The following is a 26,057-nucleotide window of genomic DNA, read 5'->3' as shown; positions in this document are numbered from 1 at the left end:
CACACACACACACACGCCCACTGTACAGCCCCAGCACTGTGCCATAGTGCAGTTTTATTCAGCCACAGAATCATTATGCTGGGGCCCGCCCTCCTCCTTGTCTTGCCCCCCCGCTGCCATTTGTCCATGGTCTTTGTCTCTGACTCGGCCTGTGGGGCCTCTAGGGTGAGGGTCCCCAGGGTCAGGCTGAGCCCCGGGGGCTGGTGCCCACAGTCTGCCAGGCGGGCTCAGCTGCAGCCCCCGACACCCTTGATGAGGTTGGCGGCCTCAGGGATCTGGCGGAAGAGGTTGCGAAGGGTGTCCAGCTCCTGGGTCAGCTGCTCCACGCGGCTGCGCAGACGCTCATTCTCGGCCATGTACTCTAGCACCTTCTGCTGCGTCTCCAGAATGCGCCTCTTGGCCTTGTCGCGGCTCTTGCGCACCGCGATGTTGTTCCGTTCCCGCCGCAGCCGGTACTCCAGGCTGTCTTTGTTCACGGCCTTCTTGCCCTTGTGCGAGGCGCCGGCCGGTGAGGGTGCCTTGAGGAGGGGGCTGCAGGGGGGCGCGGCAGCCGCCAAAGGGGCCTGGAGGGGAAGGTACAGAGGGACAAGAGTGAGGGCTGTGGGGAAGTAGAGCAAAGGTGGGGCAGGAATCCCAGTGGTCAGAGCACACTTGGAGCGTCAGAGGGATGTGGGATTCAGAGCCAGCTCCTGGCCCCCGGTAGAACAGCCACTGCCCTGCCAGACGTACAGTGTCCTCTGCTCTGACCCAAACTCCCTTTCATGTCCCCACACTCTCTGAGGACAATTTCCTTCCATCTATCTTGAGTCTCCAGTTCTATCATCAGCAGGCATTTCCTCTTCTAGAAGCAGGAGGTGACACAGAAACGAGAGGAGGGAGCTGGTGGGCAGTGGAGAAACTGGGAAGGGGGCGTGCTGAGATCAGAGCAGGTCAGCTGGTCACAGGGACTGCAGGACACATTGGTTCCGGTCACACAGTGGGGATCGGCGGGGGAGTGAATTCGCAGAGAAGCCAAGAGGGGTTACGACTGGGTGGCGAACACAGAGGGCTTGTGGTGGGTCGATTTCACAGAGCAGCACCACACACAGACCCCATCCACACGGGCCTCCCTCCAGACCCTGGGTGGCGGGGAGGAGAATTGAGCCACTCTTACCTTGAGGACGCGCAAGGGCTGGCTGGGTGCTGCCAGGGCCGGGGGCAGGTGCATGGCCGTCTGCCCACAGTGCGCCACTTGGTACTGCAGAGGGTTGTAGCCGCTGCGGCTGGCCCCCCGGCTGCCCTCGGGCCCCCGAGGCTCTTCCTTCACAGCCACAGCCCTGGGGTCGTAGCTCCCTGGGGTGCTGTAGATGCCAGGCCCCAAGGCCTTCCTGTCGGGGCCGAAGGTATGTGGAGGGTAGGCAAAGGGCCGCGGGTCAGGCGGCAGGTAGTGGGGGAAGGCAGGGGTTCCAGGGCCCTTAAGGCCTCGGGCCTCAGGTGCCGGCTTCACAGCAAAGAGGTCAGAGAGGAGCTGTTCCTCCCCAGACTCGATGTAGGCAGACAGATCGATGGACGCCTCATGCTCACACATGTCCCCCAGCTCCCCAGGCCCCACTCGGGCCCCTGAGAACTCAAGTGGCTGCTGGCCAGCCCGGGGCTCGCACTCGTAGTAGGTCCCGTGGGACATGGCCGGCCCGCCCCCTCGGCTCCCCGCCCCTGGCTGCCTTGCTCTTGGGGCACCCTTTGGGATGCTCGGCTTGCTGTCTCCCCCTGCCCTAGATCTGCCCTCTCCGATCTCCGCTGTCACCCACTCCTGTGTGGCTTCTCTCCTCCCTCCTCTGCTGTTTCCTTTTCCTTCCTCTGTAGTCAATGCCTCTTTTCTCTTCCCTTTTTTCCCCCAGCTCTCCCTGGGGTGACTCAGGGAGGGGCAGGGCGCACCGCAGAGGGAGGGATGCAGGCTTTAAAGAAATGGGGCCCCTGGCCTATTTAAGCAGTTGGGGGTACTCTGGTTAGGCTCCAAGCCAGGGTTCTGAGGTGCCCAGGAGCTGATTCTTCTGGGAATGCCTCCCCCTCCCTGTCAAATCCAGGGGATTCCAGAATCCTCCTTGAGGGCAACACCTTACTCTGAGTATCCTCCTCCCTCCAACTTCCAAAAAGTCCTGTGCAGAATGAATGCCCAGTCAGAAGGAACAGAGAAAACCCTCTTCCAGTGCTGACCCCCAGCCTGATCTGAGCTCCTCCCTGGACACGCCTCCCTCCCTCACAGTCCCCCCCTACAGTGCTGGTCTCCACCTACCCCCAGGGCCACTCAGTTCTTTTTGTAGCCCCACCTCTCCGAGCCACTCTCCTGGGTGCAAGCCACGGGGTGTTGTTTGAGGGGTTTAGGAAGTAGTGATGTCTGGGACCAAGTCATACACTAGGGCTTGTCTCATGGTGCAGAGCAGCCTCTTTTTGCTAGGTTTTTGCACAGGGTCTGTGTAACAGCCCAAGCCCTCACGAGTTTCCAGCCCGGGCTAGCTCTAGCAGCCTGGCACCATCCCTGACTGCCCAGGCTCAGCTGAGGCACCTGGTCAGGGCTTGGGCCCTGTGCCCCAGACCCTGGCAGCCCCAGGAACTGACAGCTGCACTCCTCCGGTGGCTCCGGCCCCTGGCCTGCACTGCCAGAGCCTCGGGCTGGCGCTCTGCCCCAGCCGGGTCCTGAGGGCTCTGCCCGTTTCCTGTGCCGCAGGGCTCAGGCGCTCGCAGCAGTTCAGTTTGCTCTCTTTCCTTCTGCGTGGCCGTTCTCTGACCTCTCTTGGGTCCACTTCCTCTTGTGAGGCTTGAGAAGCCTTCTCTTTTGTCATCACCTCTTCCTGGGGCTCTGTTTCAGGGTCTCCAGGCGAAACCCATGGCTTGCTCTCTGTGCTTTTAGTTTCAGATGGGGGCCCCCTCTCCCTTCCCTTTTCTCTTTCCTCTGGGAACTACCCACTCCCTCCTGTCAGAGGTACCGCTGTGGCCCTGCTTTTACCTGTTGCATTTCATCTGCAAAAGGGACTATAGGTACAGTGAGAAGGAAAGGACACATAGAAATGTGTCACTGGCTCTTTTGTCACCAGCAAAAGCTGTGAGCGCCCTGTGGAGGCCAGAAGTTTTGTAAGTCGGGCACAACAAGGGCCAGGCCTCAGTGGTGCAAATGCCGAGGGGCTGTGTACAGCATTGGATGCTAAAATAAAGTATGCAGACAGAGACAGGGCGGCCTGCAAATCAGGCAATTACACCTCTATTTAGCATTCCTCCCTCCTCCCTCCCCACCCCCCCACTCTCTGTGCATAGCTTGAGGTATTTTCTCTGAAAGCCCTGACCTGGCCTGAGGAAGTCCGCTTGCACCCGGGAGACAGATCTCAGGTCCCAGACAGGGAGATTTCTGCCTTCTCTCCATTTCAGAGGACGCTGTGGCAAACAGGTACCAAAGTTGAGCTGCACCAGTTTGGCAGCAGTGCCTCAGTTAAACACCAGGTGGTAATATTGGCCCAAAATTCAGGACTCGAGGGGCCACTGCGGTCAGGAATCAGGTGAACCGGCAGAGGGCAGCCTCCCACAGCCCTGGCAAGGGCAAGACGCCTGGAAGGAGGAAGAGGAAACATGGTCGAGATGGGGGTCTTGCAGTGCAGTTACAGGGAGAGTGGGCAGGCGGAGAGGACCAGGGTCAAGCCCTTGTCTCAGTGAGGAGGAATTCTGTTCACTCCCTGACGATGAACTAGTGATGATAGTTAAGGCCTTGCATTTTCCGGTGTTATGCTTTTTCAGTCATTGAAACATACCCTTTTCCTTGCAGACCATTTCCCTGTGAATCAGATAGGAAAGTAAGCAAGGTAGACGGTGTACTTATCCTTGCTTTATAAAGGAGGAAAACGAGGCTGAGAGACGGCCACCCAAGGTCAGGCAAGGCTGTGGCGCTGACGTGGGGGGGGGAAGGGCAGGGGTCTAGTTCTTAAAACCCCCCGGGGAAGAAGGGCTAGGGAAAGGGGGAGCTGTGTGACTCAGAGAGCTTTCTTTGCCCTCAGTCCGGCACCCTGTGGGAGGGGGAGACTGCGTCAGGAGCGGGCGAGCCGGGGCTGGAGGAAGCCGGGAGGTGTGCAGATAGGCCGGCAGGAAATGAGAACGCTCGGAGCTCCGCCGTGGAGGAGATAAGTGATCTCGGCCCCTCACCTCTCTGGCTGACGTTGCCGCGTTTCCCAGTAACCGGGGCGCTCTGGACGTCTGGTTAGGGAAGGAGGGGGCGCTGGAGGGGAAGGGGGTAGGGAGGGCAGTGCTAGTCAAGGGCTGGGGGATTCTTGGGTTGTGCGGGGTTGCTCCGGAGCGGATGGAAGCCCCCCCGCGGTCCCCTGGTCAGCAGGATCATTTTCTCCCTGCAGCTGCTGCTGCTACCTGTGTGCATTAACTGAAACAAAGCCTCTGTCGTATCTTTTTTTTTTTTTTTTTTTTGCGGTACGCGGGCCTCTCACTGTTGTGGCCTCTCCCGTTGCGGAGCACAGGCTCAGCGGCCATGGATCACGGGCCCAGCCGCTCCGCGGCATGTGGGATCTTCCCGGACCGGGGTATGAACCCGTGTCCCCTGCACCGGCAGGTGGACTCTCAACCACTGTGCCACCAGGGAAGCCCAGCCCCTGTAGTATCTTAATGACTTTGTCACAGGCCTCAGTTCAAACACCACCTCCTTCACCAAGTCCTTCCAACAGGGAGGCAGCGAGCATGTCATATAGAACCTGGCTCAGATCTCCCTGTCACCTACCACTCGGTGACCTTGGGCCAGTTACTTAATCTCACTTGTAAAAGGGCAGTAGTAATGCCTACTTTGTCGGTTGTTTAATTAAACTTTGAATAAGATAATGTATGGAAAGCAAGTGGTCTCAGCCACGTCAGTCTCCTTCCGGCCCTCTGACCGCCCCCCTACGGATGTATCTGTGTCTCCTGAGTGACACGCTACCTGCAGCTTTGTCTGAAGCTTCAGTTGGACAGGCATTTTTGCACGTAGGTCCCAGGCACTGCGCAGGGCGGGTCCAGCCCTGCCTGCAGACGCGCGCAGCCCAGCAGAGTGGGCAGTGATCTGTGATGTGCACACGTACGTGCCATGTGCATTCTTATCTTCTTTCCCCCAAGACTATTTGCTCCTTAAAGGTAGGTCAGATACTTTTTCAGCTAGGGTGACCACATTGCCTGAACTAAAATTAAGGACAGGTGTGTTGACATATATGAGTGTTCTTACGGAGACAGTGACACAAGATATTTGAAGTCTGTGCTGACTTGGAAAATTCAAGAGTAAGTTTGCTATTCCCACAGCATATAGCAAAATCCTGGATACAATGGTTAGAGAAATATTTATTGTTCGACTACATTAATAAATGAATGCATAAGCAGCTGTGATTTCAGTGACCTCCAAAGGCTCCCAAATTCCCCCAGATCAGAGCGTCTGAAATTCCTCACATTAAAGTGACTGACAGGGTTAAGACAGCTTAAAGGCCCAGGTTAAAAATAAATGCATGTTGCCTAGGAAGAGACCCACATTTGCCCTTTTGAGCAGGTTGAAAAGATCAGCAAGTGTCACCTTACAAAAGAGAGGGCGCCCCCAGGGACAGGTGTCTCCAGGGACTGAGAAAGGTTGGGGAGGGCTGGACTTGTTGGAATGGGGTGACGTGAGGAAGCCTCTGGGAGCCTGGGGAAAGGAAAAGTGTGTGTTGGGGAACTGGGGGAATCCCCAAGGGGGATGTGAATCTTGGAGAAGGGCCTCTTGCACAAGACTGGCCTCGGCCCAGTTTGCTCTCACTCTTTTGGGACAGCCATGGGCTGGGAGATTCAGGAACCCTTTGAGATTAGATTCAGTCTTCTTTTTTCATCCCTCTAAAAGTGCTAAATAGGTTAACTGACTTGCCCAAGGACACACAGCTGTTTGGTGGCTGGGCTGGGTCTCAGAGCCAAGAGTCTGTGCCCCTGTGAATGGCAAGCCTCCAGCCTCAGTCTAGAACGCCAGCCACAAAACAGGCGTGTTGGGGCCAGGCTGGGACTGGGAGTGGAGGCATCTTGCCTGCCAGTGTCCTCACAGTGTTCCAGATGGTGAAGGGTGATGTCTTAACACACCCCTCACCCCCCCCCCCCGCCCCCCGGCCCTGCCTCCTCCGCATGTCTGTCAGCAGTGCTGGCTCTGGAATGATGCTGTCTCAGGACAGGCAGCCGGGAGGGCTGCCCACAAAGGAGGGACTCCAAGCAAGGACTAATCCTGTCAACTTCCTCCAGCGATTAACCCAGAGCGCCAGGAGGTACTTGTCCTTACCTCAACTGCTTCCTCCTCTTCTCTGCTCCCTCAGCCCTCCTAGTCTTTCACTCAGACAGCTGAGTGGACCCCACCTCACCTCCCAGTCCCTCCCATCAAGCCCCTGGCATCCAGCTGGGTGCTCTCCTAACTGCCTAACCCCCCCCACCCTCACTGGGGTCTCTCCACAGGCTCAGCCTGTCCCTTCCTGATGCCTTCGCCTCTCTCCACTCAGCTTGGTGCTGTCTCTCTGTCGCCCATGTTCCCACCCTGGGTAGGGATGAGTTTCTTCTTCCCAGATAGTTTGCAGGCTCTCAGCACAATACACAGGCAGGATCTTAACACTCGTGACTTCACAGAAGCAATGAGAAAGTTTTCGGTTCAAAACGAGAGGGAGCTGTTAAAACGCGCTGGCACTGGGCCCTGGGACAGCTCGAAGCTATGGAGCGCAAGGACTTTCAGGAATGCCATCCTGGAAGGAACCTGGCAACCAAAGACCTCCCTCCTGACAGAGACAGGAAGTGCCTGGAGACTCTGTCTTGGAAGGTCATTGAATTATTAACACCACCAACTTCATTTCCATTTAAAATTTTATTACATCAACAGAAAAAAAAAAAAAACCCTCACAAAACAAAACACACAACTAAAACCTAAACCAACTCAAAGACAGAAGATTATTATCCAGCTATAACTAAAACCCTCCCCGAAAAAAAAAAGAACAAAACCTTAAAAATCCAAAAGAAATATAAATGCCAGCTTCAAAAATATTTATCCAAAAAGTAAGGCATCCACTTTACAAAAAAAACAATAATTGAAGGTTGGAGGAATGAGAAGAGGGAACAAGAGGATGGTCCCCTGACCCTCCAGGGGCCAGCCCCAGTCTGCCTGGAGTCCACTCTGAAGGGACCACAACTCAGACCAAACCTGCATCTTACCAATGCAGGCTCAAGCAGGCTGGGTGGGAAGCTGGGAGACCCAAGTAGGCCAGGAGGACTCCCCAGGTTTTCCAGTTTCAGCAGACAGGATAGGGAGTTGGGGGAAGGGGGGGACTCCTACTTGGGATAGAAGAATCCCAGTCCTTAGCACAACAGGTGTGGCTAGGAGGCTGCAAGGGCCCAGGGCAAACACCAGCACCTTCTTTGGAGCACAGGGAATGGCAGCTTCAGGACAGGATGGCCACAAGTCTGCAAACCATAGAGAACGGGCTTTTCTGAGAGCCTCCAAAGTGGGTACCTTCTGCCACTGTCCTCTCATCCTGTCCTGGAGGCTGTCCAGACAGGAGAGTGGTGTGAGCAGAAAGGAGGGAGGGGTGATCTGAGTTGGGGGAGGAAATGGCCTTCAGAATACACTTTCTCCCCAAACAGTCTCCGAGGTGATGGGATGGGTACCTCTGGGGAGATGGGAAATAGCCCTCCCTCCCTGGAAGGCTTTTCATGCCAGGTCTGACCAGAGGGCTGGAAATAAGGGGGTATTTTTAGGTCCAGTTCTTGGATGGGAGGTGACTTAAGGCTGATTTGGCTCGACTTTCAGGCATGAAGGGCTTGGGGAGCCTTCACACCCCAGGAGCAAAAGTCCAGAGAGGAGGAGAAGGGCAAGATGGGGCTGCCAGCAGAGCTGGCTGCCTGGGGCTGTGCTGGAGCATCACTGCGGGGGTAACAGGGTGGCGGGCTCCTTCCCATGGGGGTGGGAGGGAGGAGGAGAGGAGCTGCTTTGTCATTAGGAGAGAAATGTCTGCTACATTGGAAATAAGCAGCTTTCTGGCTTCAGGAAGCTTTGGCACTGAGTTGGGGGGAGGAGGCAGGGGCAAGGCTGGGTTTCTACAATCTGAGCCTTTCCCAATCTGTTCCACAGGCCCGGCCGGGGTTAGGGGAGGGGGCAGTCCTCCTGCACATTGGTCCTTAGGTCAGTGGGGAGATGCTGTCCTGACAGGAACCTCACTCTGCACAGAAGGCCCAGGCTGTGGTGGGGGAGGAGGGGAGGGGGGAGGGGGGAGGAGGGGGAGGGGGGAGGAGGGGGAGGAGGGGGAGGGGGGCAGAGGGAAGCATCACCTCTGATGTCTTCGGTCACTGGTGAAGGGAGGGGGATTTGGGTCTCTTCAGCTGACCTTTAATGATGACAGATTTGCTCGAGTCTGTCCCCAGGTGACTCACTGTTGCTGCCACTTCTGTTGGAGCTGAGGCCTCCCTCGGGCTCAGGAATGGGGAGGGAAGGCAGCCCTGAACTCAGGTTCCTGAGGAAGTGACTAAGGGTGTGGGCCCAGGAGGGAGGGCCATGTAGGGCACCCCGGAAGCTCCACTGCTTTAGACACAGGCCTTGGGGGTGAGAGGAGGCTGGATCTTTGGGTACAAATGTCAGTATCTTTGTTTATAGTTTCTCACCACCCACACCCAGGTCCTGACCCCGGAATGACAGAGGCAGAGGGATGTGTGTGTGTTTGGGGGACCCAGGCAGGGCAGGAGGGCAGAGAGGGGGATGAAGGAGGAGGGAAGCAGCTGAGAGGGGAGGGTGGTCCTCAGGGCTCCTCTGCATCCTTGTCCCTGGGGGCAGTGGGCTGCTGCTGCTCCTGCATGTCTTCCTGTAGCTCCTCTGTCCCTGCGTCCTCCTCCACCTTGGGGTACACAACCATACACATCTTCTGGCTCCCCAGGGTCAGCAGCTCTGCAGGAGGAGGCCACACAGAAAGCAGATCAGCGCTGAGCGTCCAACCAACCTGGCCAGCCAGACCAGGGCCCTTCCCAGCTCTCCTGCCGCAGCATTTGGCCTCAGCTGAGCCGCCAGCGCCGTGAGGGGACTCCCTCTCCAGGAGACGGTCACCTCACCTACCTCCTCCGTCTCTGGTCAGCCTTTTTGCTGGCCGCTCCTACTCCTCAAGGCTCCATGCCCACCGCCCGCCAATTCTAGGGTGTCCCCTGGTCTCCACGCAGCCCAGGGCAGCTGCTATAGGATGGCCACTCTGGCAGGCCTAAGGTCTGTGCGGAAATATCCGCTGTTCTCCTCTCCTCAGAGGTCTCTGGGGAGGCACCTGCCCTCTCCCGTCCCGACCCTTTCTCCAGTGCTCTACGGCCCCGCCTCCCGATCCTGGTGGGGTTCCCCAGCCAGACTGCTGACCACTCTCTTCCAGACCAGGGGGCCCTCTAGCCACTCAGAATCTTCAACAACTTACCAATGAACTTATTGAAACACCTGGGCTTGTGTTGCCAGTAAACACCCAAGAAATAGACAGGCACCCCTGTCAGCATGATGGCCAGGCCGGTGCCACACACCACGGGCTCCGACCACAGGCTGAAGACCAGCAGGAAGGCCCAGAACAGCAGGTAGACGACGGGGAACAGCAGGCTGACCTGTGGATCAGAGGCACCGTTACCTGCATGGATGCTACGGCCCCCGGCATCCGGGCACCTTCCCCCTTCCTCACCCACAGGGAAGCGCTTGGAGGGCAAAGCTGGGTTTCACTCAGCTCTGTGGCTCCCACACCCCGAGCCCTGATGGGGCAAGTGCTGTGTCAGCAGACGCTGGCGAACGTCAGCAGACGCTGGCGAACGTCAGCAGTGGGACAGTTAGGGGGGTGGGGGGGCCTAGGGAGGGGACAATTCTCGTTGTCCTCCGAGGTGGGATCAAACAAGGCCTCATCATCCAGCTGTGCGCCTGTAACGGCCAGAGAAGCCCGTGTAGGTGGAGGAGCTTGCTGGTATATTGATATATGTTTGCCGAGGTCCTCGGGAGAAGGAGAGCAGGAGAAATGAGTGAGGGGCAAGAAGGAGAGGACCTGTCAGTCAGGCTCCCCTCCCCCGGCTGGCAGGATGTGGCAAATGTCCCTCCCTCTCACCAGGGACAGTCCCAATTTGTTTCAAGGAGTTTCTGCCAAGACGAGAGAAATCAGGAAACCTAGTGTGGCATAAGGCAGCCCGGGGCCTTATTTACTTCAGGAAGAAGCAAACTCTGTGGGCTCCACCCGCTCTTGTGACCACAGGTGGGAGGCCCCTGTGGAGTCTTCAAGACGCTACTCATCTGCCTTTCTCCTCTTGTCCTCTCCTCTTAGAGGGTATGCGTATGGTAGGGAGATGGGGTTATTCTACTTCCTCTTCTCTCTAGCAGGCTTTCTAAGAGTGGTAGGAAAGTGGCAGAGAGATTTCGAGAGCCCTCGACTCCTCAGCTGGCAGAATCTTCTAGAAGCATCTAGTCTGTGTTTCCAGAATAGGATTGTTCAAATAGCTCAGGGATATACCCTAGTCTTCTAATTTGCAGGAGAACCCATAGCACTCTGGCATATGTTGTTCTGAGCACTCCCATCTGTTCCTATCACAAATTTATTCCTGGTACAAACGAGAGTTTCACCAGGCACCCTACTACGTGCAGGGCCATAGTAGTTTAAAAAGGGAGGATCACGGAAGGCTGGAGTGGACTGGGAAGCTTCAAGGAAGAGAGGTCCTTGAGTGTGGAAAATGGTTAAAATTTGGAGAGGCAGATGGGAGAAGGAAACTCATTCCGGGATGAGACGGAGAGATTGCATGAGTGAACCCAGCTACCTGGAGGGACGAGTAGGAGACTGGTCAGGTTAGAAGGTCGAGGGAAAATCAGCTGACTTTTTAAAGACTTAGAGCCATAGGAAACAAAGGAATGACAGGATGGAAGTATCACTTCATCTAACCTATTCCTCCAGCTGCAGTTTGCTCTGGTCCTGTCCCCAGTGGAGAATGGAAATGGCTGCCCCATTCACACATGGCCTTTGCTTCCCAGAGGGTCTCCCACACTCATGGAGATGATGAGCTGCGGTCAGCAGCGAGAACAAGGTGATGTAAAAATCTGAGCTTAGTTAGAACCAGTGGAGGAGGGGGAGGGGCCCCAAAGGGAGGTTCTCGCACCTTGATGGGGCGGGGGATGTCTGGCTTCTTCCACCGAAGAACTATCTGTCCAGCAATTGTGACGCCGTAGAAGAAGTAGTTGATGAAGCCCACATAGTTGATGAGTGTGTACATGTCGCTGGTGACAAGCATCAGCAGGGTGGAGATGCACTGGGGGGAGTGGGAGAAGCTCATCGGTGATCAGAAAGGCATTAGGAGACTGGAGGAGCTGTTTACTGGTCGGGGCTGTTCCCCTGCCTCTAGGCAGACGATGCCATTTTATAGCGGATCTCTCAAAATGGAGACTTTGCAACCTCTCCTAGAAACCCAGGTCATTGCTAACACTTTCAACACCAGGAAGTTCTTTCTCACCACATGGGTGATAATCAAAACATTTAACCACAGATACAGCAGGTACAGCATGGGCACTAACCAATCAGAACAGATACTGGCTGTAAACAACTGGACTGGCCACACTGGTGGCAGCCGGCCCTGTGCCACCCTGGTCTCATTTATACTTCTTCCTTGGTTGAAGCTCAAGCTAATTTTGTTTTTTTTAATCCCTTAGGGAAGGTTGTTAACTGCAGATTAAGGCTTTATTCTTGCCCTCATCCTCTTTTCCTGGTTGAGTCATCTAATTTATTTTTCTTCCTTCCTTTTCTTTTTTTTAAAAAAAATCATAAACAGTTATATAGCACTTCTTAAGTGTCAGGTTCTTTCTTTAGCATTCTACAAATATTAACTCATGTAACCCTCATAACGTCCCTGTGACGTTTTCTTGATAGAATTCACTTTCTAACTTCAAAATCATCTCAGTGGCTCTCTCGGAACCATGTTCTTTCCCTCTGCTAATTTGTTTCAGGCCAACAGAAGGCTCGGTTCTCCTGTAAGATCTGATGGTGGAAATAATCGGGAAGATTTTAAGAGATGAAAAAGCCAGATTCTTACTGTACTTGCCTTGCAGTCATAGGCCTGCACCATTGGCTTAAACTGAAAAAGGTTTGTGGCTCACTGGGAGCATTGAGTCTTCTCCAGTTGCCTTTCACCACTAACCAACCAGGATGACCTTCTTCCTGTATCTGAACATTCTGAAATTCCCCCTCGTGTTGTACAGCGAATGCCCTTCACTCCGGAGAGCTCTACTACCCTGGTCTAACTGCTTCTCTGGTGAACCAAAGTCATTTTTGATATTTTAGTCAGGATCCAGAAAGAAAAAAAAATAACCCCAAAGACTCATCAGGAACAAGTCTTTGCTCCTTCTGTTTGCTCTCTCTAAATGCTTCTACTCCGGGGTAATTCCACCTCCATTTACCACCATTTCCCATTTACCCCTCCCATCCCTAGTTTCCTTTTCTCCATTTTCGGTTTACCAGTTTACCAGTCTTCCTTTATGATTTTTCTTATTTGGTGTACCCTGAGACCAAATTTGTTTCAGTGATGTTTCCCAAGAGCCTGGCAGAGCCTCCTTGAGCAGGAAGGTTGATGGGGAGGGCTGGGAGTGTGCAGTGATCAGCCAGGAGCAGAGGCCCAAAGCTACTACCCTGTGGGTAACAGGTGCAGGGGGAGCCAAGAAAGAAGTTTCTTTGTGAGGTTGTAAAATCTTGAAGCAGCCACTTCAGTCTGACCCAAAAGTACGGGAGAATGAAATGAGCCAGCCTGGGAACCTTAAGGTATTTCAGGACCCAGGGTCTCTCCTTGCTATATCTCTTGATGTTAATCAGGCCCATGTATATACCATTTGCCAGATTATTTAAGGCCCAGAGAAACCTAGGAGCACAAGGGTGACAGGGGCGTGTGTGGGAACTGTGAACTCCCAGCTCAAAGCAGCACAAAGAGGGAGGGTGTGTGTAGGGCTGGCAGAGGGAGGGAACCTTACTGTGAAAAGCAAGGCTGGGATTGGGGTGCAGCGCTTCACGTGGATCATGGCCAACACACTGGGAAGGTGGCCCTCCCTGGCTCCAGCAAAGAACAGCCTGGCAGAGAGAAAAGCAGGTCAGCCTGCGATGGCCCATGGACCATCCCAGGATGCTTCCTCCCTAGTCCGGCTCCCTCATCCATGCCCACCTCTGCTCACACAGGAGCATCCCCCCTCCAGCCAGGTACCTGCCTTCTCGTGCACACCTTCCAGCCCACTAGTCAAATGACCCACGTTCACAAGGCAGGTGCAGGCAAACCAGAGGCAGTCAGTGGATATAAGTGGATGGATTCTGGAGTGTGGAGACCCTGAGTGTGGTCTGGGTGGCTTGGGGTTACTGATGACTGTGCTGTCACTCTGTGGGTCTCTCACAAAACCTGGAGTGCTGTAGGAGTAGCCTCTCTCCTTTGCCTAAAGCTTTAATCCCTTTAAAAATGTGCCTCCTTCCTCCTCAAGGGATATAGGTTCTTTGAGACATGGGGACTAAACTGTACATGAAAAGCCTTAAAAACATGCCTATCCTACTCAGGAAGTAGCTGCCTTTGTGGGGTAGGGAATGGGTGGTAGACCAGGAAGGGACACGTGAGAACTTGGGGGATATGTGGAAATGTTCTATATCTTGTTTTGAGTGGTAGTTACGTGGTTGTCTACAATCGTCAAAACTCATCAACCTGAACACTTACGATCTGTGTATTGTATTGTATGTAAATTATACCTGAACATTTATATCCTTAAGCTACTTATTCTATTCTCCCCCAAAATCCTGAAGAAATGAATAGAGTTAGTGAAAGGTGTACATACAAAAATATTGTGATGATAAAAAAGATTGGAAATACCCTAAATGCCATAAAGTAGATGATTACATAAACTATGGTATATCTATAAAATGGAATATTATGCATACCTAATGCTTTTGAAAAAAAAAACTGATTGTGTGAGAATATGCTCACAATATAACATTAAATGAAAAAAGCAAGATAGAAAACTGTACGATTCCATGCAGTATGATTCCTATTAACTAAGATACTATTTACAGGCATGTAAAAACATTAAAATATCAACCAATTACCTCTGGGTGGTAGAATTATGAGTAAATTAAATTTTCTTTCTTAGATTTTATAAATTAAAATTTTTTTTAAATAGACAGGAAACTTATAATTAGAATAAACTTTTTTTGTTTGTTTCTTTGTTTTTTGGCTGCACCGCGTGGCGGCTTGTAGGATCTTAGTTCCCCAACCAGGGATCGAACCCGGGCCCTCAGCAGTGAAAGCACGGAGTCCTAACCACTGGACTGCCAGGGAATTCCCCAAAAATTATTTTTTAAGTTAAAAAAATTAAAATTTTATTTTGAGATAATCATAGATTCACATGCAGTGGTAAGAAATAATGCAGAGCGACCCTGTGTATCCTTCACCCAGTTCTCCCATTGGTAACATATTGCAAAACTATACTACTATATCACGACCAGGATATTGATGTTTACAAATTCTTTTTAAAAAGAGAAATTTTAACATAAAGAGCAGCCTTCTTCTTCTTTCCTCTCCTAAGAAAAAGAGAGAATACTGTAAGCTGTTATTAGGAAATTAGGCCACTTTTCATTGGAAATTAGGCCACTTTTCCTTTTTTCTAGGACTTTGTAGGGAAAGGAGCACCTAAGCATTGAGAGGAAGGGGATGGTGTGATGGGGACAGAAAGGAACAGAATCAGCACACTGGGGGGTCTGAAGAGAACTGTCACTTTGTGATTTGTGTATGGGGGAGAGTGGAGCGGCTCCTCAGAAGCATGGGAGTCGATTATGGTCCCAAGTACCCGTATGTACACCACCAGTTGCCATCATCAACTACCTCGTCCTGTGTCACTAGTTTCATGCAGCCACATGACATCGCCCCTCTGCAGTGCAGCCTCATGCACCCAGTGGAGCCCCAGGTGCTCTGTGGGCCTCACCATGCACATAACCAGGGTCCCAAGTTCACATCCCTCCTCCACATGCAGCCAGGACCAAGTGGAGCTGGCAGGTCCAACAGCATTGGCAAGTCAAGTTCACAAGAGACAATCCTTGCCCAGCTAGCCGACCACAGAGGAGACATGACATTAAGCGTGACACACACGCACACACGCTCCTACTCCTCAGGAAGGATCATCCTCTCCATACCCCCAAACAGAAGAGTAAGAGAGAGAAGGAGGGAAGGAGGCAGGAAGGCAGGAAGGGAGGAAGGGAGGAAGAGAGGAGGGGAAGAGGGAGGGATGGAGCAAGGAAGAAAAGGAGGGAGGGAGGGAGGGAGGGAGGAAGAAAGAAGGATGGAAGGAACTGGAAAGATGAGTTGAGGAGGCCTGCCGGGTGAGCTGTGCCTCTGAATCCGAGGCCGAGCGCACCGGGCCGCCGCCTCCCGCATGCACACATAGCTGGACCACATGCACGCAGACCGCTGCTCGGCCTACCCGAGGGACAAACCCCACTCTAAAGCGACTGGAGCCAGTCACTCTCCTTCAATAGATCCCAGAGAGCCTCATGGGTCACTGCTCTTCCACCGCTTGCCCTCGGCTGGGGCCTCCAGGTGGTCACTGCTCCTGTGTAACACGCACACGAGGTTGCCGTGGGTGAGTGTCGGAGGGTCCTGGGGTATGGGGGATGCCCACACTCCCTCTTTCTTGCCCTGGGTCCTGAAAACATGACACTCCCTTGTCATTTCACAGGAACTCCTCCCCAATGTGACTTTGGCTTTGGAAGCAGCTGAATTCGGGGGCTCACTGCTTTTGCTGTATCTTTTGAGTAGGACTGTGCCCTTGGAGGAGGGGGCTTTCTAAGAACCCTGGGAGGACCCTTTGGACCACATCAATGGAAATCATCCAGCATCTGCCAGCCTCAACCACCCATCTGGAGACGGCAAAAAGGGACATTAAGAAGGGGGCAGACGTCCGGATGTGTGCAGGCGGGGGCTGGGGACTCCTGGGCCCATTCATGCTTCGGGCTTTCCAGAGTGTTTGGGGTAGGGCACGTGGCTTTGGACAAATGCTTTCCTTCCGTTCTTCCCCACCCATCTCATTTCACACCCCTACCCGGTCTCATGGGTGGCCACACAAGGGCCTCCTACAGCCACCTGTCAGTTTAACAGGGAGGAGCCTGCACCCGCAGGGAACTCAGAGATGAGCCCATTCGATCTGTAATCTGGGCCCAGAACTTTCATGAGGCCAGCCAGAGGCCCCAGGCATGGGTCCCTCCCTGGTCCCTTTCAGAGTGGGGTTCCTTTCCAGCCAGCACAGCCTGCTTCCAGGCGAGTGGGAAAGGGGCTCTGAGGCTGCAGGCAAGGCACTGTTCTGTTGCCAAGCACACAGCCTGGGGACTCCTCAGCCCTCTGCTCCTCTGGACATGAGGTGGGATGGCGCTTCTTGCCACCGCAGCTAAAGCCACACACGTCGTGCGTCACCACACGAGCAGCACAGGCTCCTCCGTGTCCACACAGACACACGCACACGCCCTCGTGTGAGCAATCACCCCCTGCAAGGTCACCACCCAGATGCCCATACAGAACCCCGCTGACGGAGACAAGCCCCCCCACATATACACAGAGCAATATGCACAGCAGAGTGGCCTCTGGCCCAGGAAGGGCCTGGACGGCACTCACCGGGAGGAGGTGAAGAGGGACCCATTGACTCCTCCAAATGTGGACAGGGCGACGGAAATGGGCATGATCCAGGCCATGACCCCTAGGAGCTTCTCTCCAAAAGTCTGGGAGAGAAAACAAGGGGGTGAGCATAAAAGGAGAGGTCACAGCCTCCCACCTGCGTGTCACTGCTGGGAATGTTCCCTCCCAAACCCACCCCTGCTGAAGTCCTTGAGAGGAGGGGCCACAGCTTCCCTGCCCCAGCCCCTCCTGCACCCCTACTTCCCTTGGTGATGACTATACCGTGGGGATTCAGTAATGTTTGGGCCTGACTAACTAATGAACGAGACTGTGTATGGTGGTGATAATACAATAAACAACTAACATTTGCTATCCTTGTTTTATGGATAATGAAATTGAGGCACAAAGCAATTAAACAGTTTGCCTGAGATCACACACCCAGGAAGTGGAGGGCCAGGACCAGAAACCAGCTGTGTGAGTCCAGGCCTCGCGTACATTATACTAGAGCGACTTGGGCAGGCTGGGTTTCAAATCTTAGCCCAACATTTAGGAGCTGTGAGACCCTGAGCAAAGTTCTTAATCTTTGAGCCTCAGTTTTCCCATCTGTAAAACAGAGATAAATCCTAATTCATAGAAACAGAAGATATTGTGTGTGGGGGAAGTGATAAGAAAAAACCACTACGTAGGCCAAGAAATAAAAGGTGGTGAAGCTATAGACTAGTCTTCATGTATTGAAAGGATATAGGGACTTCCCTGGTGGCGCAGTGATTAGGAATCCGCCTGCCAATGCAGGGGACACAGGTCCGATCCCTGGTCCAGGAAGATCCCACGTGCCGCGGAGCAACTAAGCCCGTGCGCCACAACTACTGAGCTTGCGCTCTAGAACCCACGAGCCACAACTACTGAAGCCCGTGCGCCTAGAGGCCATGCTCCGCAACAAGAGAAGCCCGCGCACCACAGTGAGGAGTAGCCCCCGCTCGCCGCAACTAGAGAAAAGCCCGCATGCAGCAACAAAGACCCAACGCGGCCAAAAATAAATAAATAAATTTATTTATTTATTTTTTAAAAAAGAAAGGATATAAAATGTTGGGGAATCAGCTTTTTCAACATTCTCTGAGCCAAGTACATACTTGATTTATAGCACATTTGTATTTATATATAATTTATAGCACATTATGAGGAAGGGGTTGTTTAGAAGCGCTGTCCTGCTGGGGAGGGTTAGTGGTCATGTGAACAGGCTGCCACGGGACAGTGGAGGGCCTCTTTTTTTATGGTCTTCAGAGATGAGACACATGATGACAGTGGCAGGGTGGGGCTGTGGCCCAGGTGAAGCCACATGAGGGAACTGCATGGCTCCCAGGTCTTTCCCAGATATCAAGGACCCCAATGCCTTGGACCTGTAAGATCTCTTTCCCCAAACAGCACAAACTGCATATGCTTTTCCCTAATGAGGGAAGGAGTCAAGTTGTCCAGGTGAGGATACGGAGGCAGAGAGAAACTGCGAGTCTTGTGCAAGATTATGTCTTGCTAAGGAGGAGCGCATCTCCTTTATACAATCATCATATTTAAAGTTTAAAGTGCCCTAAGGACTTCCCTGTGGCAAGTGGTTCAGAATCCACCTGCCAATGCAGGGGACATGGATTCGAGCTCTGGTCTGGGAAGATCCCACATGCCGTGGAGCAACTAAGCCCGCGAGCCACGACTACTGAGCCCATGAGCCGCAACTACTGAAGCCCACATGCGTAGAGCCTGTGCTCCGCAACAAGAGAAGCCACCGCAATGAGAAGCCCGCGCACCACAACGAGGAGTAGCCCCTGCTCGCCGCAACTAGAGGAAGCCCATGCACAGCAGCAAAGACCCAACGCAGCCTAAATAAATAAAAGTTTAAAGTGCCCTAGATCAGGAGTTTTGTAGAGTCAGATAGTAAATATTTCCGTTTTGTAGGCCATACAGTCTGTGACAATGACTCAGTTCTGCAGCTGTAGCTGCCCATCACAACCTGGCCATCCTATTGCTCCTGGGCACCTGAAGACGTGGCTTCTGCCCTGAGGACCTGAGAAGACTTCCAGTCCCACAAAGCCATGGATCAGGGGAAAGTGAGGGGGGCTAAGCCCGCAAGTCTATATCATCATTCCCGGTTTGAGGGCATGGGAGTTTGATTTCTTTCTTTCCTTTTTTAAAATTGAAGTATAGTTGATTTACAGTGTTTCAGATGTACAGCAAAGTGATTCAGCTATATATATATTTATATATAATCTCTCTATATAAAGATATAAATATCTTCTATTTCAGATTCTTTTCCATTATAGGTTATTAAAAGATATTAAGTATAGTTCCCTGTGCTATACAGTAGGTCCTTATTGTTTATCTACTTTATATATAGTAGTGCATATCTGTTAATCCCATACTCCTAATTTATCCCTCCCCGAGTTTGATTTCTTACCACAGCGACTGCGTTTGATGCCAGCAGCTCCTGGGGGGACATTGCAGTGACATAAGCGACATTGGCAAAGACATACACAAATGTGACCAGTGGGATGGAGATGAAGATGGCTCTGGGAAGATTCCTGTAGAGGGAGAGGAGGTGAGAGGGGGAAGGCCTGGCACCTGGGACCACCTGCCTCGTCATGGGGTCCAGGGAGTGCCTTCTGTCTTTCTGCACGAAGTTGTCCTTGCAGCCTTCTGCGATGCTCCCTGTCCCTGGGGGGTGGATTTTGTCTCCATATGGGCAGGATAATTGAAAGGAAATGAAACAGCTTAGGTTGGGAATATGCTCCATACCTGTTGACTTCTTCCTGACCAGAATCTCCACCCTGCATTCCCCCCTCTCCCCGAACACACACCTCAAGATACAAAGACCTGCCTGTCATGAGACAGATGAGTAAGAGGCCTGGAATCCTCTCAGGGCACATTTCATTCTCTAAGGCAGTGGTGTTATCTCAGCACCATTTTTTTCAGCTTTTCACCTGCTCTGGCATAGTCACTGGATCATTTTTCTCCTGGTAGGGTGGGTGACAAATGGTCTAAGTTCCTGGGAAATGAACTGGCTCTTCAGGATAGACCAGGTCATGGTCAGAAGGGGACTGAGGGGAGAAGTAGGCACTGGACCTGTGTGGCTCCCTCTTTCCAGTGGCAGGTGTCATGGAGTTTGAAGGGGGAGAGGGAGAGCTGGGCTACTGCAACTCACTTGTAGGGATCGACAAGCTCCTCCGTCACGTAATTTAGAAAGTTCCAGCCCCCATAGGCAAAGGAGCCCTGAAGGAAAGCCAGCGCGATGAGGCCGATGTCAGGTTCTTGGAAATTCTCAAATGCGTTCTTTGGCTCCAGCCAGAAGTACTGTCCTGTGGGCACAGGGACAGGAGGCTGCTCAGAGAGACACGTCAGAACTCGGCAGCCCCCGATCTCCAGTGAAGGCCACATATTGGAGAAGCGGGGCCGAAAGGAGCAGAGAAGTAGAGGTCTAGGACCCCCCAGGACATGGTAATGATGAGTCCAAATGGCGGCTCAGGTTCAAAGCACAGTTCTGAATGTTCCTTTTTTAAAAGGCAGAGTTCCTTGGAAAGAAAGGCCAGGGGAGGTTACTGGGCAGGGCAGGGTAAATTGGAACTGGCTTGCCGGGATTCGGAGATGCAGGATGGGAGTCACTGGCAATCTCCTGATCACCTTCCCTCATATCTAAGTTGGTACATTTTCATGGAGAAAGCACCAAGAACAACAAACACTCAAACATAAGCTTCCGTGATGCTATTATTAGCTCAAGCCTGTTCGGCTTTCTTTGTCAATATCCTCCTGTCTCTTCCTAAGGTGTGTGTTTGGTCTCCCCTTTCATGGAACAGATCTCCTGAAGACAGGGATTCTTCAGCGAGGAGCTTTTCAATGGCCTTCCCAGCCCTCAGCACCACATCCTGCACACAGTGGGTCCTCAAGAAAGGCTGCTGATTAAAGTTGTAGTAAGATACTGAGCAGCTGACCGCACTTTACATCTTCATCCATAATCAAGGATTTGGACAGGAAATAACGAGATGAGAGTGATCAGGAGAAAGCACTGGGACCAGATTAGGAGGTCCCAATAAAGACTGGGCCGTCTTTTATCTTCGAAAAGACAACCCAGTGATTTCTTTGAGTCTAAGTTCCCGAAAACAATACAACCTGCTAATGAATTTAATCCAACGGATGAAAATAATCAGGCACGTTATACAGCAGAAGCTTAATTATGTTTCCTGGAGTCAAAATCCAGGCACCCCCACACCGCCTCCAGAGCCTGTGGGTGGGTGGGAGTTCTCCCTGTTTGTCATCTGACTTTCTCCAGGAGCCAGTGACACTGGGCAGGGTCTAGTGCTGCCACAGGTCCCATGGAAACCAAATACAGGCTCGGGCTTGGAAAGGGCCAAATCCAATGGGGAATGTTGGCAGGGGCCCCAGGAATGTTAGCGCTCTCTCCTGTAGAGATTATGAGTAATTTTGAAACGTATAAAAAGCTCCTCTGTCTCCCATTTTAAGATATGGACAAGATAAAATATAAGATACAAAGAGCTTCCCTGGAGCTGGGACAAAAGGGCGATAGTATTCCAGAAATCTGGAATCTTTATCTACCTGTGCTGGAGCCATGAGATCAGCATGGGAGGACTGAGCTCTGCACACCAGGGGGCGTGCCCAGCTCCCGGCCAGGCCACCCAGTCAGGCCACCGTGGAGAAAATGGTTTCTCATCCCCTTTGTCAAGCAAGCGAAGAAGAAAAGTCATTCAAGGAGAGAACTGGGACATCTCAGGGTGTGTACACATCCAAAGACAGTGTGAGGTGTGTGTACACACAAGGGGTGGCAAGTTCTGATGACACCCACCTTTGCAGATCTGTACAACTCCCATGACGATGATCAGGCCCAGGGCCAGGAGCTTCCCAGCTGTGAAAACGTCTTGAACTCGGGTAGCCCACCGCACACTGGCGCAGTTGACCCATGTGAGGAGCACTGAAATGACAGACCCCCAAACATACCCTCAGGGCCATAAGGAGGCTACATGACCCCTCTGCACAGAAGTAGAAACGCTCCTTGCTCCTGATGATAAGACTGTAACGGGTAAGCCAAAAATGCCGCAAGCTCAGCCCCAGTGTCCAGAAACTTTGGCCAGGATAGTAGGTTGGGTTACAAATGGGGATTACGTGCCACAAATTAGAGCTTCGTCAGAACATGCCTTGCCCAGGGCTGGAAGCCAGAAGTGAGCATGGAAGTGCAGGCACTGGCTTTGGGGAAAAATCAAGAGTCTCATCAGGGCATGAGTGTGGGCTCTGTTTTCAAGATACTGTATGTTCAAGAGGAGCCCTGAGCAGCTGCTAGGGTCCTGGATGTCATCTTCCTGAACCTGATTTTAGGTTTAGGGGAATCCTTTGTTACTTAGGTTTATCACGTTATAATGTACATTTAGTAAAATTCATTTTTCTAAGTGTATAGTTTGATGAGATTTGACAAATGTATTGTTTAATCACTACCACACTCTCTATATAGAACATTTCCAACACCCCAGAAAGTTCTCTTGTATATTGTACTCCTTTGAGGTCAGTCCCTTTCCCTTACCTCTGGAAACCACCAATTTGCTTTCTGTCCCTTTTCCAGAATGTCACATAAATGGAATCACACAGTATGTAGCCTTTTGTGTCTGGCTTATTTCACTTAACATGGTACTTCTGAGATCCATTCATGTTGCTATGTATATTAATAGTTCCTTTTTATTGTCAAGTAGTACTCCATTATATGAACGTATTATTAGTTTTCTATTCACCGGCTGATAGACATTTGGGTGGCTCCCAGTTTGGAGCTATTATAAATAAAGCTGCTATAAACACTTGCATAGAAGTCTTTGAGTGGATCATAGAGGTCTTTGAGGGGAGTTTTCATTTCTTTTGAGTAAATACCCAAGGAATGGGATCCTAGGTCATATGGTGAACGTGTTTGACTTTATAGGAAATTGCCAGACTGTTTTCCAAAGTGGTTATGTCATTTTGCATTCCCACCAGCAACGCACAGTCCTGTTGCTCTGCATCCTTGCCAGCATTTGGTATTATCAGCTTCAAAAGTCTGAGCATTCTAGGGACTTGCTTGGTGGTCCAGTAGGTAAGACTCCACGCTCCCAATGCAGGGGACCCAGGTTCAACCCCTGGTCGGGGAACTAGATCCCGCATGCATGCTGCAACTAAGAAGCCCACATGCCGCAACTAAGACCCAGTACAGACAAAATAAAATAAATAAATAAAAGATGTGATACATATATAAAATGGAATATTAAACAAAAAAAAAGCTTGACCATTCTAAAGGATGTGTAGTGGTATTTCACTGAGGTTTTGGTTTGCATTTCCCTAGAGACTAATGCTGTTGAGCATGTTTTCATGGGCTTATTTGCCACCATCCCTATATCTTCTTTGGTGGCATGGAGGGCTTGGAGTCACAGGGCTCCCACGGAGACGCCAACAACATGGAACCTCCAAGGGCTGGCGGAGAGCTCAGAGGCTGAGCTGTAGGACAGTTGTACTGCCACACTCCTTAAGCAACTTATGGGAGACCGGGGGCTGTGGGAACCCAGCTTCCTGGTGGTTATGAAGTACTTGAGAATGTGGGAAAAAAATTAAAATCCTCTTGCTTCCCTTTCCCCTGAAACAGTGACCAGGACGCCCCCTAGTCCTCCAAGGGTACAAGCTATACGTGTAAACGCACGAGACTCTCTCTCTTCTCGAGCCTCTAATCAGGCCTCTGATTTCACTGGAACAGCTGATCAAGTTATATCATTACCTTATCCTGAAACTGTGCTTTTTCTTTTCAAGTACTTTCCAACCTTACTTGATTCTGAGAACATTTCTGCAGGGTAAGGACCTGACATTATTATCCATCTGTAACCTTCCTCCCTGAGCTGTTTCTACCTGGCAAGCTCCTCAGCTTTCCAGATCCAGCTCAAATGTCACCTGATCCGTGAGTCTTTATTATTTTATTTATTCCTGACAAGGTGCCTGCCAGGTAAGATGTATCAGCCGCATTTTGTAGGCAAGGAACAAAGTTCGCCCCTCCTTTCTACTCCCAGACCACCTTGTTAATAAGGTTGGCACTTATTTCTTTGTATTACAATTATCTGTTTCTTTTTCTCTGTCTCCTTGTAGACTAGGAGGGTGGGACTGTGACTTTTTCATATTTTTAACCCCAGGGCATATCACGGTAGTGCCTGCAAATAGTAGGTGCTCAACAAATACTTAATACTTGAAAAAGAAAATGCCACAATTCATCAGTCCTCCAATCTCATCTCAGTCTACACATTCTAAGACGCATACCAATCTCCCCAGCTCCCCAGGAAACTCCTCAGTTGGTTTCACAGAGTCAAAAGAGCAGCAGGAAGCATAACTTCAAGGGTAGGGACTCTTGACTCCTAGTGGAGGAGCTTTTATCCAAGACGGTGTCATAGAAGGAGAACCAAAACATGTTGTCAGAGGAAGGATTTCATATGCCTGAACGGGGAGAACATTTTGTAAATGTTCTGTATGGACCGAGATGTCCTGATAAATACACACTGGGTTTATCTTGCTCAATTCAATAAGGATTTCAGGATCACATGCCTGGTAACAATTCAACCTAAATCACTCCAAGCAACTGGGCCTGTAATCTCAATTTCTCTCTAGGGCCTCTGGGTACAAGGCCAGGCCCCTGGGACCCAGAAGTTCAAACAGATACAAACAATAATGACTAAAGGATACAGGAGACTGATCTATGAAAGGAAGATTAGGAAACAACACCCTTGTGGCTCGAGGATAGGTAAGGATTACAGAATAAGGACCCAGATCACGATCTCATCATGCAGAGAAGAAAACCATCCTCACCAAGGGGAGGAGAGGGCAAGGGCGGGGAGGAGGAATGTGGTCGCCTTCCCATGTGCTGGCATAGAAAACACAATGGGACCTTATCCAGGCAGCCAGAGAGACTTCTCCACAGTGTTCCTGGGGGGATCGAGATGTTTGAGGAAGGGACAATTTGTCAAATTAACTTACTGTGGGTGTCTTCTGTCCTGCCCGAGCCTATATACACACAAGAACCCAGCCTTTGACTAATCTTTGACCTTTAGCCTTTTCGGGGATCTTTCAGACATAAAAGAGATATCCTGAGACTAGGGCGGAGGAGACAGGCTGCCTGTGACACTTATCACCTTGGACAACGGCTGCAGGCCCCGTCTGACCCTTTGCCCTGCAGTTGGGCGATCACAGCATGTGACGAGGGGTAAGAGGGTACTTTCAGTCTCCTGGTACCACAGGATAGCGTCCCTCACAGCAGGCTGAAACCCGAGCCTCCATCCGGAGAGGAAAGGTCAGTGAGTGAAGGCAACACTTGCCAAGCCCCTGCCCTGCTCAGGCGTCCTGCCTCTGTCTGTCTGTACCCAGCACCCCTTCTGTTGCTGAGGGCTATGTCCCCACCCTCTTCCCAGCCAGATCTTGAGTTCTGCATGCTTGGGATACAGTGACCTCAGGGAAGCCACATGTAGATGGGGATCAGTGGCCACTGCAGTTTGAGATGTGAGGGTTTTCATCCAACCATCCATCCATCCAACCACCATCTATGAAGAGCCTACAAGTGCTAGACACTCTGGTGCAGGGAGTTATAAATAAGACACAAGTCCCTTCCTGTTCTCAGGAAGCTGACGCTGTAAGAGGGGAGATGGATGAGCTAAAACATGATCACAAAGCAATTTGGTGACAGTACAGCTCTTCACAGAAGCTGGCAGGCATCTGTGAGGAGCCCCTAGCCCAGCCCAGGGAAATCAGAGATGCTTCTTGTAGGTGGGGAAGACCCTAGCAATACAGAGGATTTTATAATTTGGGGCTAGCTGGACAAAATAAACAAGAAGGCATAAGACTCTGGTTCTTGTCCATTGTAATCTGGCCATGGGGGTGGTACAGCCCCATGGAATACCAGCCTTCTGTGTATTTCTTGGGCGTTTTCTCCTCTCTTTTTCCTTTTTTCTTTCTGTTTCCTGGTTTTAAAAAAAAGCTGGCGGGGGTGGTGGTGAAAAGTCTCATCTTCTCATCAAGAAGATGAGACTTCAAGAAGATGCTGAAGTCAGGGGTTGGTTACTTAAATCTGCCCAGTTTGAAAAGCTTATTGTCAACGTAAATGGGAGGGAGACAAAAAAATGAGGCAGGCAGGAGTGGGGGACTCAGAACTCAGAAATCTCGTACCCTGCCCAGAGCCCAGGGCCTAGCAACCTCCAAGTAGGAGAGGTGGGCTCAACGCTCTCTGCCCTGGAAAGGCTGCAGAACTGGCAGAGATGCAGAGTCCTTGTCTGAGCCATGACAGTGCAGATCCTGTGGCTGACCTGGAACGTGTCCACGGTGGAGAGGGTGGGGAAGCTCCCGCTCTCTAAGAGAGGGCACCCTTCACCCCAGGTCAGCTC

General features: G+C 51.7%; 2 protein-coding genes across 5 annotated transcripts in view; both read right to left on the bottom strand.

The window, feature by feature from the left end:
- On the bottom strand, window positions 1–2,157 carry CEBPE (CCAAT enhancer binding protein epsilon). Its single transcript, XM_033852600.2, has 2 exons — window positions 1,154–2,157; window positions 1–563 (listed from the first exon to the last, which is right to left on the bottom strand). The coding sequence occupies exons 1-2, from the start codon at window positions 1,661–1,663 to the stop codon at window positions 228–230; spliced, it is 846 nt and encodes a 281-aa protein (XP_033708491.1). The 5' UTR covers window positions 1,664–2,157; the 3' UTR covers window positions 1–227.
- A 4,681-nt stretch (window positions 2,158–6,838) lies between these two features.
- SLC7A8 (solute carrier family 7 member 8) overlaps window positions 6,839–26,057 on the bottom strand; it is a 58,538-nt gene continuing 39,319 nt past the window's right edge. For all 4 annotated transcript variants that reach the window (XM_033851339.2, XM_033851340.2, XM_073800650.1 and 1 more), the window contains 8 exons: window positions 21,482–21,607; window positions 19,829–19,982; window positions 19,085–19,208; window positions 16,642–16,745; window positions 12,980–13,076; window positions 11,125–11,274; window positions 9,426–9,603; window positions 6,839–8,920 (listed from right to left, as the gene is read on the bottom strand). In XM_033851339.2, the coding sequence (XP_033707230.1) occupies window positions 8,775–8,920; window positions 9,426–9,603; window positions 11,125–11,274; window positions 12,980–13,076; window positions 16,642–16,745; window positions 19,085–19,208; window positions 19,829–19,982; window positions 21,482–21,607 (1,079 nt within the window). In that variant the 3' untranslated portion in view covers window positions 6,839–8,774. The remainder of the gene's footprint in view (window positions 8,921–9,425; window positions 9,604–11,124; window positions 11,275–12,979; window positions 13,077–16,641; window positions 16,746–19,084; window positions 19,209–19,828; window positions 19,983–21,481; window positions 21,608–26,057) is intronic.

The sequence above is a fragment of the Tursiops truncatus genome, chromosome 2 (genome assembly GCF_011762595.2).
Source record: "Tursiops truncatus isolate mTurTru1 chromosome 2, mTurTru1.mat.Y, whole genome shotgun sequence".
NCBI lineage: Eukaryota > Metazoa > Chordata > Mammalia > Artiodactyla > Delphinidae > Tursiops > Tursiops truncatus.
Note: the sequence above shows the minus strand (reverse complement) of the source record. Positions and strands in the feature narration are given on the sequence as shown.

Excerpts from the sequence above, each read along its gene's own strand:
- CEBPE (XM_033852600.2), bottom strand. The coding sequence starts at position 1,663 with ATGTCCCACGGGACCTACTACGAGTGCGAGCCCCGGGCTGGCCAGCAG. Across the intron at positions 564-1,153 it reads AGCCCTTGCGCGTCCTCAAG|GCCCCTTTGGCGGCTGCCGC; the intron begins GTAAGAGTGGCT and ends CTTCCCCTCCAG.